General features: G+C 39.4%; 1 protein-coding gene across 3 annotated transcripts in view; it reads left to right on the top strand.

Annotated features, from left to right (window-relative positions):
- SCAPER (S-phase cyclin A associated protein in the ER) overlaps positions 1-15,400 on the top strand; it is a 164,704-nt gene extending 149,304 nt beyond the window's left edge. For all 3 annotated transcript variants that reach the window (XM_074917549.1, XM_074917548.1, XM_074917547.1), the window contains exons 30-32: positions 10,090-10,281; positions 12,917-12,968; positions 14,647-15,400. In XM_074917549.1, coding sequence (XP_074773650.1) covers positions 10,090-10,281; positions 12,917-12,968; positions 14,647-14,741 — 339 coding nt within the window. In that variant the 3' untranslated portion in view covers positions 14,742-15,400. The remainder of the gene's footprint in view (positions 1-10,089; positions 10,282-12,916; positions 12,969-14,646) is intronic.
- Positions 15,401-16,185: the final 785 nt, after the last annotated feature.

The raw sequence follows: 16,185 nt of genomic DNA, 5'->3' as shown, positions 1-16,185 counted from the left end.
AATCAAGTGTATTTAGTTTCAGTTCATGACGACTGGCTGATTCCTGTAGGAGGGGAAGAGAGAGTGTAATGAAAGGAATGAATGCACTTGGATTTATCTTGTTGTCTTATTCTTGAACTGTAAACAGAAAAAAAATAAACTCAGCTCCCAGTTCTCAACAACCTTAAAATATAGTCCATAACTAAAGTTTAGAGATGAAGAGGGAGAGCAATCGGCTAATGCCGCCTCCAGAGAGCAACATTCTAATCTTATTCCTGGGTCAGGAATAAAAAGAGATTGGTAGTCACAGCTTAATCCCCAGTGGACCTTTGTCCACATCAAAAAAGCACCACAGAGTTTGACTTAATCCCGCTTAATAAGCAGTTTCTTCTCAGCTAAGACCTGGGCCTAGAAGTGGCTTCGGCCACTGGAGATCTGTTGGTGGAGATGGAGGCCGAAGCTTGCACAACGCCTGCCTTCCCTCTGCATCCTTCCCACCCAGCTTGTCGCTCTCTGTTTCATGAGAACTAAATTTCACACAGAAATTTAAAACAAAGTCTAAAGCCTGCAAATATTTAATCAGGCCTTGTGAGCTATTGTCTGTCTCGCCTCATGTGTGAGGGAACTCCCTGTACTTCTCCCATAAACTATAAGTTTTCCAAGTCTCTGCAGACCCACAGTGACTGTCCCCAACATCGCTGGCCCCATGCAGAGAGGACGCCAGCCTGCTCTGCTTTCACAGCTTTGGGCTTGGGCAGTTGACAGTTGTTCCGAGCACTTGGATGCTGCTCTAAGGGTGGGAGCTTGCAAGAGGCCCGAAGAAGTCTCCCAAACCCATTTCATCATGTTTAGCTCAAGTGACACTTGATTGAAGCGATACTGAAACATAAAGACAAAATGCATTAAATCTTGCAAAGTGAGTAGTATGGAAAATCTTGCTCGTCTTCCTCTCCCATTAGTAATGGATAAATTGTAGCACATTTTTCATGGCAGAAAAAGTACATTTTCTTGCTCTCTGTTTGAAGCTTTTCCTCAGCCAGCTCTGTAACATGTCCAATGGCTCAGTGTTTCACAGTCTCTTTAGATGATGATCAGATATTTTCACAAACCCTTTACATTTATTGTGGAAGCCAGAAGACAAAATGTACTAGTAATAAAAATTCTGAGACTATATAGCCTACTTGTGGGTAGCGTTTTGGAGAGTGACAGAAAATGTTTGCTTTTGAAGAGAGAAAATACTCCCGAGAGACACACAAATATTTTGTTTTTTAGATGCCAGTATTTTAATTACTCACACCTTCTGGGGATTTTGACCCAAACTAGCTGTGTTCTCAAGGATGATGGCAGAAACCTCTGCCAGTAATCTGTCTGAACTTCTCTTGACTAAGGTCCTGTTTTTTCTCTAGCCTTTAAACCAAGAAGTCTTCATTCATATCAGTTGGGTTTCATCTGTGTAAATGAGTAGAGAATCACACCCAAAGCCTCAGCTTAAATTTACAAGTGGTACATCATCAAAGTTGAAGATGTTATCTAAGTGTGAAGATGATTCTTCAAAAATAGTGCAGGGCTGCAAGGGCTAATTCTAATAATTTCAGTGTTCAGAACAATACCTAAGAATTTGAGACATGGCATGATGGGGTTTTTATTTGAACTTACAGAATATATGTATTTCTCAGTATGTTTAATGTATAATAATACCCTGGTTTATTAAAATTAATAATAATAATTTGTTAATTTATTGATTTAATTAAATTTTATTAAAAATTACTAGATCAACAATTAAACATACAAATCTTGTGTTCCATTATTTTGGAAACTATAAAGCTTACCATTTTCTAGAAAGCAGTGATACCCTTCGGTTTAACAAGGGACTTAAATATATTATTAACATCAAGAATGAGAGCAACCTCACATGTTTATTTTTATGTTAATATGTTAAATGCTAAATTGGTATCGTTTTTAAAGTTAGGCTTTTCCTTAATACCTTTTCTAGTTCAGGCATTAGATTACTGTTTTATCCTGTAGCCTGGGCATGTGTTAAATTTACAGATAGCCTCAGTGTGTATTAGAATTGTTTCCATTCTTCTTTCATCACATTGTAATGGACCTTATCTTTTACAATATCTGTTTAATATTGTTTAATGATTGATTAATCTATATACACTTCATTTGTTCTAACTAAGGTGGCTTATTAGTTGTCATTTTGGGTGACATTTTTTCAAGAGCTTTGTATAAAGAACTTCTTATCTAGTTTTCCTACTAGCGTCACTTTCGATAAACATTTATACATCTTTACTGCATCACTGTGCTTGTATTTGCCACTGTCCCATCCTAAATGCTCAGATGGCTTAGGATGATTACACAAAAACTGCTTAGATAATTTTTTTCTTTGCTACATATATACAGAGCACCAATGAATCTGTGTGCTTAAACCATAAGGCTAGCTCTAACAGGACAATGCTCATAATGTGGTTTATAGGAAGACTAATGTTATTTCTGAACTTTGTTATCTTCTCTCTGAAAGCTTACATAGGATGTTAAGAAAATAAACAATGGAATTTTTCAAATAGACAAAATTCTTATTTTAAAATTTGAATATAGCAGTCTGGAACATTGTTTTTCCATGGAAATGGCACTCTGATTCCTGATAAATGTTAGGAAGAATTTAGAACATTCTTTGCTCGGACCCTTGCCAATAGTGGAGTTTGCAAAATGGAAAGAAAAGAGCTTGACCTTAAAACAGAAGAGCCTAAGTGGTGACATATTCTGCTGATTAAATACTAGCAGTACGAGATCTGTTTATATAGAAGCAAAGAAATAATGCACATCTAACTTTGAAGAGAACCTCTGGACTACTAGTATAAAGACTTACTTCTTTTACAAAGTTATAAATAACCTGACATCAGACAAAAGGATTTAACTGTTTGATGGAATACTGTAGTTACAGAGATTAGATGCACAGTTCCTGTTCAATAAAGTTATTAGTTGTTTGTACAAATTAGAATTGACATTTATATAAATTATAAATAAATAGAAAAGAAACATTAAGAGTTCCCATACCAACAGTGCAATTTTAAGATCCAAATGTTAATAATGGCCATGTTCGAGTTGGGAACGAGATAGTGGAAAAGGCAAGGAGTGCCCCTTAGAGAACCATTAGCTTTTTAGTCTGAGTTGTTCTAAGAAAATTGCATCTGAACATGAAATACATTATAGAAGAAGAGCACCGTCAATTAGAAGAGCACATTTTAATGCATAGTTTCATAAAAACAAAAGGAAAGTCTATTGAGAAGGATGTTTTTCTAGAAAGTCAATTCAGCTCACAGTGATAATGACTGTATTTGTTGCTAAGTACCTTTGGAATACACAATTTCTTTGGGAGTTTTTTCTCACCAAAAGCTGAGGTTTTGCTTTAGAAGGTTTTAAACTTTGCAAAACTATGGTTCAGCTCAGTTTTCCTGTATCTACTTCATGTTAGTATAATTTTGTCTCACTTTTCATTTGATAAAAGACCTACAAGTTCTAATACTTGGCCAAAATTACTGAAAAATGCCAGCCTGACTGTAGAGTAATAAGAACACAGCATTGTCATGCAGAGTTAGTCATGTGAGAGTGGTGCACTTAAATGACTTGTAAGGTTTTGTTCAAATCTTGACATTAGAGTTTTTTTGTGGCTACAGATTTCAGTTCTCTCCTTGACAATCTTTCTCCTTTCTCTGTTGTCTTAAAGCAGCAGGAAACATTTTTTACTTTATTCTGTGGATGAAAGAAACTGATAGGCTACAGAAAGCACCCATAAGTCACGTTATTTTCTTGCTGCAGTGTTGCCAAGCAAGCATTCCTCTGCTGCTGGGGAGATCTGGCAGCATATGTGCAGTTCCTGATGCTCAGATGGCAGCTGAGAGTTGCTGGACATTGTCTCTACCTTCTTAGCTGGACACCCCTCTGCCCCTGCAGGTCTGATTTATGGTGGCTGTGCCCTAGCAGTGCCATTGATGCCAGCAATGCATTCGCTTCCAAAGTTTCAGCATTTTTATGTTGCGTATTTTAACAGCATAAACCATGACATAATGTTAAGATATAGCAAAAGGAATATAAAAATAATAAGCAAACAATATGATGAAGTTAACATGTCTTCCAGTTATGTTTGTGAAAAGTCTTCAGCAAGTCTCCCAAAAATGAAATAATAATTGAAGGAAGCCTGCGTTCCTGTTCCCGAGTTAGCCTGGGGCTGAGAGCTCTCATGTATACCCCATAGGTCTCCAAGGGCCAGCACTGCCTGTGTCTCCCCAGCCCTGGACTTAAAGGACCCTGGAACAATGGAAGATGGTTGGCAGCGTTGTTTGACATGCCAGAATGGATGTGGCAAATGTCTGGTCGCAAATGCACCATCTTGTTTAGCAACTTCCTTTGATAGCTAGGGAAGCTGCTTTCACCAATTAAAAACATACCCTGTGTGTGCTTAGGCTTGGACTTGATAACCTGACCACCATCTAACTCTTCGGAGGAGAACAGCTTCTTGCCAGGCTTAAACCAACTCATTTCTAACCTAGAATGCTGTGATGAGATTTTTTTAATTATAACTCAGGGGGAAGCAACCTTTGAAGAAATAATTGAATAGAATGGTAAATATTATTGTCATTTAGACACATTATGAATGTCTTGTAGCTTTCTAAATGTATTGATAATCTTCAGTAAATGGTAATAATTGATTTATAATATTTCAGTTCTCTGGTCTAGCACAGTTTAGTTCATTGAGAACCTGGCTTTCTAAATCAATTGAACAGCACTTCTCAGTTCTTTATTTTGCCTTTGCATAGACAAAAAGTTTGCTGCTGGACTTTTTGTTCTTCCTAACCAGAAAATGAATTAGCCTCTTTGAAAGATAATTCCAGTGTTTTTATTGTATGTATGGACAGAAATAACTGACATGAATGATGCCTTCCCAGAGCTGCAAATGTCCAAGTAAAACAAGAAAACCAAACCTAAATCCATCAGTAGAAGCAGACTAAATACTGCTCTACAAATCAGCACTTCCACTCTGCAGTAATCACAATAGTACACAAGGAGTGGAAAAGTTCTTGGTCTGAGACTGAACCTTATTTTTTTTTCGTTACTTGTAATAAAATATCTGACAATATTTAACATACATGCACAGAACCATTGAAAAATAATCTGTGATCATAATCTTTAAATCTCTGGAAGGTTGCAGGCAAAGTTTTAAATTAACTTAGTTTCTTTTTTTAAATGCATTACATATGTAAAATGTGTGCAATTACAACTTGGAAACAGAAGTTTAGATTGTCAGAAAAAATGCTACTCCATAGTTTAAAAAAAGTAAATTTTCTCAAGGCAATTTAATTGAACTACTAGTTTTTGAAAAATTAGTAGCATGCATCTACATTACATGTCTAGTTAGGACATAGGAATATATGAATGATATGAATATATAAATTATTAGTTCAATTTGGCTAATATTTTTTCAGTATTTTCAATACAGATACTCTTCAACTCTCTGGCTGACATTTTAATTTTCTCAGTGAAAATCCTATTTGTTACTTACAAGATGCTTATAAACTCAGTTACCTGATTAGGAAGATATAGTTTCAAAGACTAGGGGATTCTTACTTTAATTTTCTTGTAAAATTAATCACTGACTTGGTAAGATTTTACTTCTGTTTTGACATGTAACTGCAGATATATTTTGTAGCATTGTTGTATCACTCAAAAGGTCTGGCTCCTATCAGTTACAAAGATTTTATTACCCTGCTTTGACAAAAATTCATACATATGCATTTTAAAGTAATTTTTGTTTTCATTCATGATAAAAGGAATATAGAGAAAGACTAAGTGAAAGACAAACATATGTATATACAGTATGTAAATAGAATCAGGAGGTGTTCACCAAAACATCTCTCCCTTGCCTAGTTCTCATGTGAAGATTGCCCCTGTGTATGCCAGCAGTTATCTCCCTGCCCTTGCAAGCAAAGGAAGGAGTTGCACTTTTGTGTTCCTGCAGGATCATCAGAAAGTTTTTTTGGGGCCCTTCTTGCTTCACGGAAAAATAAAATGAGCAGCAACATTCCCTTTGCTACTCAGAGTAAAATCGTACTCAAGTCATTTGGGTCCATGTGGTTTATTAGTTCCCTAGCAAAGGCCTTCAGTCCCAGGAAGATCCTCTTTGCAGGGTGCCAGGAAGCAGTGGCAGGAGAGGAAGGCTGCTGGAGCAGTCCTGGTAGGAATACAAGGAAGAACTGCGGAATCCAGGATGGAATATCCTCCTAGCAATCACCTCAAGTCTGTAGCCAGACATCCTACCTAAGTGACAGGGAAAGCCTTATCTCCCAGGAAAATGATGAGTTCCCCTCACAACTTTATTACTGTTCCATACCACAAGGAGCTTTTAATTTTTCTGATTGATTGTCCTTTTTTATTGCTCAAGTGCTGTGTGGCATATTGCTGGCTTTTGTCATTATAGTCTGTTTTGAAAGACTGACTTTTATACTGCTTCAGACTTTCAGAGCTAGAAGAATTGCAGCAAATGGACAAGCAGTATACTATATAGTGAATATTGGCCCAAGTAGACTTGAGGAAAAAATTGATTCCATCTAGAGACTTTAGAAATGATGAATCATGCTTTCCTAAGTGATAAACTTCAGAAATACTGATGCAGTGGATCAGGATGGTTATTGCGCTTGCGAGTGCAGAGTGCACTTTCCAAAGAGTCACACGGGAGCATGGATTGCTTGGTAGGGCAGAAGAGAGTGCCTGACCCTCTGGCTATTGGAGATTAAGCAAATTAGCAGGACCTGCAGAAGGCTATAAACTGGCGGGAGTGACAGAAGATAACTGATAGGCAACCTTGAAAAGTGTCGCTCAGTAAGAAGTTCCCACAGGTCATCGCATTAGTCATTGTGCTGGACAGTCAGCTAGTGTGGATTCAGTAGATGCAGCGTTTGTGGTATGGGAAAGCTGGAAATTCAGAGACCAAGCAGGGAAAATTCTATTCTTAAAGGTGACTTTTAGCAAAGGTTAAAAGTAAACAGAGTTGGATATCAGTGGCATATGTTGTGCAGCCTTGCTAACCATCAGCTTATATGGTGTAGCAGTTGCTTCAGTTCAGCACAGTAAAGGATTGAAGATGCTGTAGCTTCTCATTTTCAGCAGGCTTTTATGTTGAGAGCAGACAGTGCCACTGGCCAGTGCTTTCTGGTGTGCTAAGCCTGAATCACATCACCACGCTCTGTAGCAGGGGCTCCACCTCTGAAATGTATCAGGGTCTTGAGTTTGGGTGGTAACACAGAGCAAATCTTCATGAATTCATCATGAAATAGCACTTGAGAAATGCATTTGCTGCGTCTCTTACCTGTGTGTAGTTTGGGTCTTCAGAAGGTTATTCTAATGTGTGTTGGGCCACAAATAAGCTAAGCTAAGCAGGTGCATCTTATTTGGAATTTATTTAAGCTAAGCAGAGGCAAAACCAATAAAGTTGTAGGAATATCTATAAATTTTGAGAGTAAGCAAAATTTGTTAATGAAATATAGAAAACATTCACGTGAGTTGCCTGCTCTGGATTTAAAAAAAAAAAAAAAAAAAAAAAAGAATGTATCTTATACTGATTTGATAGGTCTCCATTCAGAGAAAGAAAACCACAAGCAAATATTAATGGAACCTAGGCACATATTTGATGTTAAGCAGGTGCTTAAATACTTGGCTGTACAGAAATATGGTGATTTAATAAGAATCTTGTTACATTTGACAGGCATATCTGAATTTCAGGCTAGAGAGAGAACAACAAGAAAAGCTAATTCTAGGTAAATGTGTTTGGATTGCAGTATGTGGCAGGAGGAGAAGCAAGTTTTCTGCACTGGATTTCAGTAAGAAGTTTGTATCTCATATTAGAGCATTTTGTAAGATGAGTATTACAGGCCTGCAAAACTGCTTGGGATCATTAAGCCAAGTGACTGTGTAAAAAAAAAAAAAAAAAAAGTCAAGAGAAGTCTTTTTCCATCATAAAGAAGTCATGGGCAAGGTTTTAATTTTTCTTCTTTGCTCATCTGCTAAGTCAAGTGCTGGATTTCACTTTCTCCACCAGTTGACAGTGAAACAAGGAATGTGTGCTCTGATAGAGGTTTATTTGTTTGGGTTTTTTTCCAGTAAGGCGTGACTCTTACTTTTCAGACTACATAACACAGTGTATCAGGTTTAGTAGCTGCGTTAGTACAATGAGCTGAAATCATTAAATTGATTCCACATGTGATAATTACAAGATTAAAACGATCAGCAGCCCTAGTATATTATCTTCCTATCTTTAATGTTGATAACATCATAGCAGTAAAAATGTTGAAAAGAAAAAGACTATGAAATAATAATTCCATAGAAGCTATTTGGGTATCTGCACTGTTAGTTTGACAAGAGTTCATTAATTATCCATGGCATTTTTAGAACAGGTAAAGGAAGTGAAGGGTGAAATGAAAAATTAAAAGTCACAAAAACTTATTTTCCTCTGCATGTTCATCAAGTGTACAGTCGCCATTAAAAAGAAATCCAGAGTTCTCTTGTTCTGTCCTGGATCAGAAATACCAATTGTAGTGATTGTAGTAGAGTCATGGTTGATTTTAAGTACTTTTCTGATTGTAGAATTTACCACAGAAAAACATAGATTTATATAATAACCACTCCAGTTAATTTAAAATTCAAACAGTAATCACAAACTCAAAAGCACCCTCTTGCTTACAGGGTGGTAGATGATAGTGAAGTTTAGAATCATCCAAATGCTTCAGTGATATTTTCCTCAAAACAGTGTCACATATTTGGTTGTCTTTTAAAAACGCCTCCTCTCTTTAAGGGTATTAAGACTTTTCTACCAGTATTTTGAGCGGTTTTCAATGTCTTTTTGGCTGGCAAACTGAAAAAAATACAAACTGTTACTTTGTTGATCTTGTTTTTAAACTAAACTGCATTATCAACTGAGAGTGTGCTCTGAAGGTATTGTTAAAAGTGCTTTGAAAACTTGTAAATCCCTGTAATTTATGTTCCTGTGGTCTCAACTGCTTCTTTCTGTCCTTCTGGTTTTAATTTGAATGCAGTCTTGTCTGGGTGTGTACCTGTAAAATTGTGTTTTTCCAAGTACAATTTACAGTCATGACCCTAAGTTTTACAGTGTTCTAACCTTATAGGAGCTTCCTCCTATGCCGAAAAGCCAACTTTGGGTCAAACAGCTCTTTCATATTGTAATTGTCTAATCAAGGTTACTTGGAACAGATCCTATTTTGGCATTTTTTAGTTTATCACAAAGACTTTATAAGAATATCAAATAAGTTGGAAAGATTCCTTTGCAGGAGACCAGTAATAGCATTGCCTTATTTCTTCAGATGTACACAGTTGTAAACTTAGCCTGCTTCATGACAACAGTCCCATTTATCTAAACAATTCTCCTTTTAGAGTCAATGGCACTGATAGAAACTGAGATAAGAAATACAGATGGGAGGATCTTTCTGCGTCTCTACTTACTGAAACTCCTTGCTGTGCAGCTTACAATCACCTTTTCTTTTTGGTGCCTGAGAATGCGTGGCAGACATCTACCATGAAACAGAGTCCTCTCTTAATTGCCAGAGAGCACTCTAGTAAAGGATGATCGAGCTTCAGGAGGGTTTTTACAGTCCTGGTGATCTCTCTTTTTTTTTTTTTTTTTTCCCTGAAGACATGCTTACTGTGTTTAAATGTCAGGGGTTAAGGGTTTTTGTTTCGTAGCCCTAACTTACAATAGTCCCTTCGCTATAATTCTTTGTCTTTTGAACGAAGGTATTAAATTTTCTATTTTATTGTAATCTGCAAATTAATCCCCTTCTCATTTACTTACTGTGGTTCTGGGTGATACAGAAGAAAGAAGTTTCACAGCCTTACATTCTTTGTATTCATCTACAGTAACAATAATACTTGTACACTAAAACGGAAATGACTTGGACTAAATGTTATAAGCTTTATTTTTAGTGTTTACTCCTCAGCCATGCTCATTTTTTTAGCATGACTTCAACACCCTTGGTGGTTAACAGGAAGAGAAGAACAGATAGATCACGTGTTTTAATTTTCTTATGTTTGTGTTTTCAGATCATTGTACAATCTGGCCGTCACCCCACGGTGCTACAAAAACTATGCCAGTTGCCTTTCCAGTATTTCAGTGACCCTCGTTTAATCAAAGTGCTCTTCCCTTCGCTAATAGCTGCTTGTTACAATAACCCTCAGAACAAGATCATCCTGGAGCAGGAGATGAGTTGTGTTTTACTCGCCACATTCATTCAGGTAGCTATTGCAGTAACATGACAGCGGTGTGCAGGGTAACTGCAACAGTTTTTCTCGTCTTTGCTGTGTATATGGAAGTCATTTCACTTAAGTAAAACAAGTAAACAGCATTGAAGTACTTCAAGATTCTCTGCAGCTCTTTTCAAACCACAGATTATGCCTGTACTTGAGGCATTTTACAATGCTGAAAGGTTACCGAGTAGTTCAGGTTCTTGCTGTCACACGCAGAATCCTGTTTTCATTAAAGTTATTGGACGTGCTGGGAAGTTTTGATGCAGATCCTGCTGTTACAAGACAATTCTTAAAATATTTATTTTTTTAAAACTACTGCATATACAGCATATCTGAAATTGGTATATTAATGTGTTTACGTACAAATGTACAATTGTATACTGTGTACAATAGATTTACAGAGAGAACTGAACAGAAGTGTATATATTGTATGCAGAAAGTACACAGAACATATGTTACTGGTCTAATCTTGCAATCTTTATTTTTGACAGTAAGCCACTGAGGTCATTACGAATACTGTTTTGAATAAGGATTTACAGCATTTTTTTTCCCTTTGTCTAAATTTATATGCTGTGCTTTATGTGTGCCTCATGTTTTCCATACATTTTATTGACTGTTTCCAATGAATAAATGCCATTTTCATAAACACCCTACTATTAAAAAATAATATGCTTTTAAGAGTCCAGTAACTTTGTATCAGTCACCTGAAAGTTGCTGTTGTTGATACAGAAATGTTAGTCAAACTCTTTTTTCCTAATGCCTTACAGCTAGTCTGAGGGTAGGCTACACAGATTTGGGAAAGAAGGCACAAGAACTAAATACTTACTAAAAGTCTTTGCATAACATCAGACTTCTGAGTGCATCTATTTTTTATCCATCTAATGCTAAAATAATTGCATAGCAGTTTAAAAAAAAAAAGTTTGGAACTTGGTATTAAAAGAATTTGCCATATAGTAATGAACTTCTGGTTAAATACAAAGCTTTAATTCATCTTTGACATTGACTTCCTTGTAGTGAAACGACAGATCTCAGTATAGAAGTTGCAGTGGCAAAAAATAATTTAAGCATTACGAATAAGTGCAGCAAGTTTAGTTTGTTTTCTTTCAGTCAGAAAACATGAGAGTGGAGAAGAGTGTTCCCTATATGAATAATTAAGGTTACTTACCTTAATTTCTTAATTTTAATTGGGGATTTAAATCCCCAGTAGCTACAGCAAACCGTAAGTATATTTACAAGGGTCAACGTTATTAATTTTATTTCCAATTAGAGGTATGTCTCAGATGCCAAGTTCACATACTATTCTTGCAAGGCTTTTAAAAAAAGGTGTTACATTAAAATATGGAAGATCTTTGTGAGCTGTAAAGTCTTTGCTGACTTCACTGGTACTTCAGTATTTTACCCATTTTAAAATCTAATCCCAGATGTTGCACACACACAGAGAACAATTCTGAAAGGAGCCAAGGAATGCTCAGAGACCCGCACACACAGAAGAGACTTGCCTCTGTACTTTTATTTCAACTCGCTGCTGTTTGTCAAGCAAATCTCTCATTTGCTTCAGTGGAAGGTTTGGGAAAGACTGTAAAATGTTTCCCTCTGACTAGAAAATGAGATTCTTCCTGTGCCAGGGAATGCAAAAAGAAGTCCTGTTTACGTAAAAGTTTGGTGCTGTGTACGAATATAACACTTAAATACAGTGTGTTAAATATGTGCAGCGTAAATCAAAGGAAAACGATTGCTGGATTTTACAATGACCCATGTTATACCTCCCTACCAACAGATTTATTTCCATCATCTGAAGTGTGCATCATCTTTTTATTTTTGTTACTTCTGTTTCTAGATGTGCCGAAACAATTAAAAAACATGTAGGAGTGTCCATGATTTGCTAAATTATATCTCTTATGTCAAAGAATACCCTCCCTGCTCCCTGAACACTTGAACGAGATAGGATGCTGAAAGCCCTCTCGCTACAGGGGCAGCTGACTTGCTTAGTCCTGCGCTGTTGTGAGCGAAGCCGTGTCCTTGCTGGCTCCCCAGGACGCAGTGTCCTGTCCGGTAGCCGCAGGGATCGCACCTCGCGTCGGGCACAGACTGGCGGCACCTCAGCTGGTTCCCCAGCTGGCTGCAGCCTCAGTCACCTCTGTGCAAGAACTTCACTTACTCTCAGGACCTCAGGCCCCCGGGTCACTGGGAAGCACAGCTGGTGAAATTGGGGTGATACAAGAATTGTGGAGGAGTGTATTTGGAGTCAGGAGCATAACTCTAAACCACCGTTTATTTTAAAGAAACAACTAGAGTAAATGTTCTCTTAAATTAAAAATCATGATAATAACAGTTTCCTAAGAAGGTATTAAAATCTTGGTTTTTCTGTTGTGTATTAAAAGTGTATTTTTTTCAAAAAAGTATAAATGTATAAAAATCCACTCTGTATTACAGAATTTAAATGCTGGCAGTATTCTGTTATGATATGTAGCAAACGAGCCGGAGTTTGTTAATTTACAGGTTTCATAAAGTATTAGTATTTTTGAGTGACTGCGAAGAATTAAAAACATTGGTTTTAGTCCTCAGATGTAAGATCTGAAAACCTGATGCCGTTTTGTTTTGTTATTTTTTTCTTCCCCTGTAGGATTTTGCACAGAGTTCAGGCCAAATGGATAATCAGTTATCTCAGCAAAGGGGTACGTCTCCAGTGAAATGTAAAGGAGTAGCAACTGCATAACAAAATGCGTAGATACTCTTATTTTACTGTGATTTAAATTTTTTTGAATCAGCATCACGATGAAAGAAATATAGTAAATTGCAACATGGTTTTACAGTTTGTTTGGCTTACATTCTGACTTAAACATACGTATCTTCCAGTCTGCTGCTCGTCGTATCAGGAGTTCAGACTGTTAATCTTTATTAAATGCTATGTGGTATCATTGTCTTAAAATGTGATACTGTACATGCACACATTTAATTAGCTGTCACAAAGGCTACCTTCAAAAGTTTTAGGTTGCAGAAGCCATACAGCCATGCCAAAACACCCGGGGGGGGGGGGGCAAAAATTAGTAGAATACTGTCCTGTAATTATCCTGTAAAGTTTGTTAGTTTGCAGAAGACTTGTGATTTTTTTTTCCCCCCTCAGTTGTTGTAAATACTGTGTAAAATGTAGTTTACTTCTTTATGTTAAACATCTGAAAGATTCCCAGCTAAGATGGCTATTACTTGTTAAACACGTCTGAAATTCAAGTGTGTTGATGGGAATCTGGTATTGAGTCGCCCATATTTTGCTTGAACTACGTTGCTCGGACAGTCATTTCTCCCTAATAGCAAGCAGAAATCCACTGCCATTTTGCCGAACGTTTGGCAGAAGATGAGCAGGTCTAGGTCTAAATCATCAGCTTTGTGTTTAAAAATATATTCTAAAATATAAAATTAACATAACTTTATGGAGACATTTAGTGTCAGCTTTATACCTCGTTAGTGTGAAGTGGTCTCGTGCAATGTCTGCAGCACAAACTTTCCAGGATTGTGTTTGCATAAGAATCTGCTTGAGAAACATCTAAAATCCAAGTGGAAAACTGCTTTTTATTTCCACTATTCAAACTGGATGAACTTTTAAACAAAGATGACTATGTGGTGACATGTGAGTGTGATTTCTAAACATTCTCCAGTTGGAAAAAAAGCTGACTTAATAATAGTGTAAGCAGGATTATTTTTGTCCATTGTATCACTTGAATGTGAAGGATGGTGTCCCCAAAAAACAAATGGGAACAATAACGTTGCTCGGAATAAAACTTGAAAGCGCGCAGTTGGCTGTTGGGTGCTGGGCTGCAGCAAGCTGCTCGCAGGGTCGGGCCCTGCAAACCTGCGCACGCATCTGTAGTCCTGTTCACGTCACCAGCAGTACTTGTAGGAGTAAAAGCTGTGTTTGTAATCACGCTGTGAGCTTTGGGGGAATCAGGGAGCAAAACTCCTCCACGGCCCTTTGTGGAAAAAGAAGCTGCTGAGCAGAGCGAGTGCCGCTGAGGCTGCCCAAACTCGAATGAGGCTGGATTGGTCCCTGGTGGGTCCAAGAACATAAAATATGTAAAGACGTATAACGTTCCAATGCATAAAGCAGAGAGCCTCATCCAAAAGCTTAGAAATCTAAGCCGTTGCTCATCAGAGCCCTCTGCCCCCATTTTTAAAGCCAAACCTCGATGTCTGTAGCTCCACAGAAGTGTCACCCCGTGATTTGAGAAGTTTTTGAGGGTGTGGGGAGTAATGACTTGAAGTATCTCAAATTGGCTGTGCGCGTTCATTATTCTTGTTTTATTGCCATCTTATCTGAAGAGGGAATAACTTGCTAATTTTATGTTCTATCTTCAACAGAAAAATTTTTCAATTCTCAAGATTATCTTGAGCTGTCCAACAGATTCCCCCGCCAGTCCTGGGAAGAAGCTCGACAGTTCTTCTTGAAAAAATAAGTGTTGTATGCGGTTTTAAAATCCTTCATGTTGTCATGCTGACCAGTTCCTGCTGACTACCTTCTTTAAAAAGCTATTCCGAAAAGTTTTTTATACTCTCAATACTTATGCTGTAGATATATAATTTGCACTATTTATATCATAAGTACTGTAGATACTTTCAAGTTCTGTTTTGTAATTTTGATAATTTGAGTTTATTTCATTCACATATCCTAACGTCATGACTTGGGTATTTTCTACCCTGTGATGTGGTGGTACTTGCACTGCAGAACTGCTGAAATAAGATTGCAAATAGAGAAAATATGTTCTATATATCTTGTAATAAAATAACTTATTCTGTCTGTAGTGTGACTTCTGCGTTACAAATGTTGGTGTGTTTGAATTACCATAAGCAACACACGGCTCGGAGAGAAAAGGAGAAAAAAAAAAAAAGTCCTAAGATGTCTTTCCAGTTAATCAAATGTCTAAAGAATTTGTCAGATTTGGCTCTGAGGGAATTTCACTTGTAATTTTTTGGCGATTTGGGATAAGTCACGTCATAGGGATTTTTTAAACCACATGCATTTTTAACGTTTCGATGAGACTTTAATAACGCTTGTTTAAACCTCGTGATGTTCTCTTAACGGTGAAGGTTCCGTGAAGCAAAATTAAAACGTAAAAACGGCGGCGTGGCTCAGCAAGATTTATTTTCCGCGCCTCTCGCCGAAGGCCCCGGCGGCGGCTGCCCGGGGCCGGGCCCGCGCGGGGAGCGGCCCTGAGGGGGCGCGGAGCGGAGCGGCGGGGCCGCAGGCGGCTCACGGCCGCGGGGCCGTCCCCTCTGCGCGGCCCGGCCCGGCCCGCACCTGAGGCGGCGGCAGGCCCGGCCCGCCCGGCGGCGCCGCCGGAGGGGGAGCGGGGGCTCGGCGGGGCCGCGCGTCCCCCGACCGCCGCCGCGGGGGCCATTCTGCGGCGCCGGGTGACGGCAACGGCTCGCTTCGGCCTAGGCCCGGGAGAGCGCGGGGAGCCGAAACCCGACCCGGCGGGAGCCAGGTAACGGCGGGGGCCCCGCGGCGGGGCTGGGGACCCCCCTTCGCACCTGTCCCCGGGCCGGGGGGGCCGCCCGCCCCGGCGGCAGCAGAGGAGCCCCTGCCCGAGGCGGCGCCTCCGCCTCCCCCGCCGGCGCGGCCCCGGCTGCTCCGTGCGCCCCGACGGCAACTGCGGGCCGGGCGGGCGGGCCAGCTAGCTCGCCCCGGGGGGGCCGGTCCCCTACAGCCGCCGCCTCAGCCCCTCGGGGGTGCTGGAGCCGTGCCCGGCCCCGGCGCCGCGCAGCCCGTCGCGCTCGGGTAGGGCCCAGCTTCCCCCCCCCCGCGCCCCGAGGGTGCGGGCCCGAGTGCGCGGGCATGGGGACGCGGGGCGGCTCGCCGCGGTCTGAGGCTGCCCGGGCCCGCGGTGCCGCCGGGAGCCG

This window comes from Athene noctua, chromosome 13 (assembly GCF_965140245.1).
Source record: "Athene noctua chromosome 13, bAthNoc1.hap1.1, whole genome shotgun sequence".
Classification (NCBI taxonomy): Eukaryota; Metazoa; Chordata; class Aves; order Strigiformes; family Strigidae; genus Athene; species Athene noctua.
This window is presented reverse-complemented; position numbering and strand designations above follow the sequence as displayed.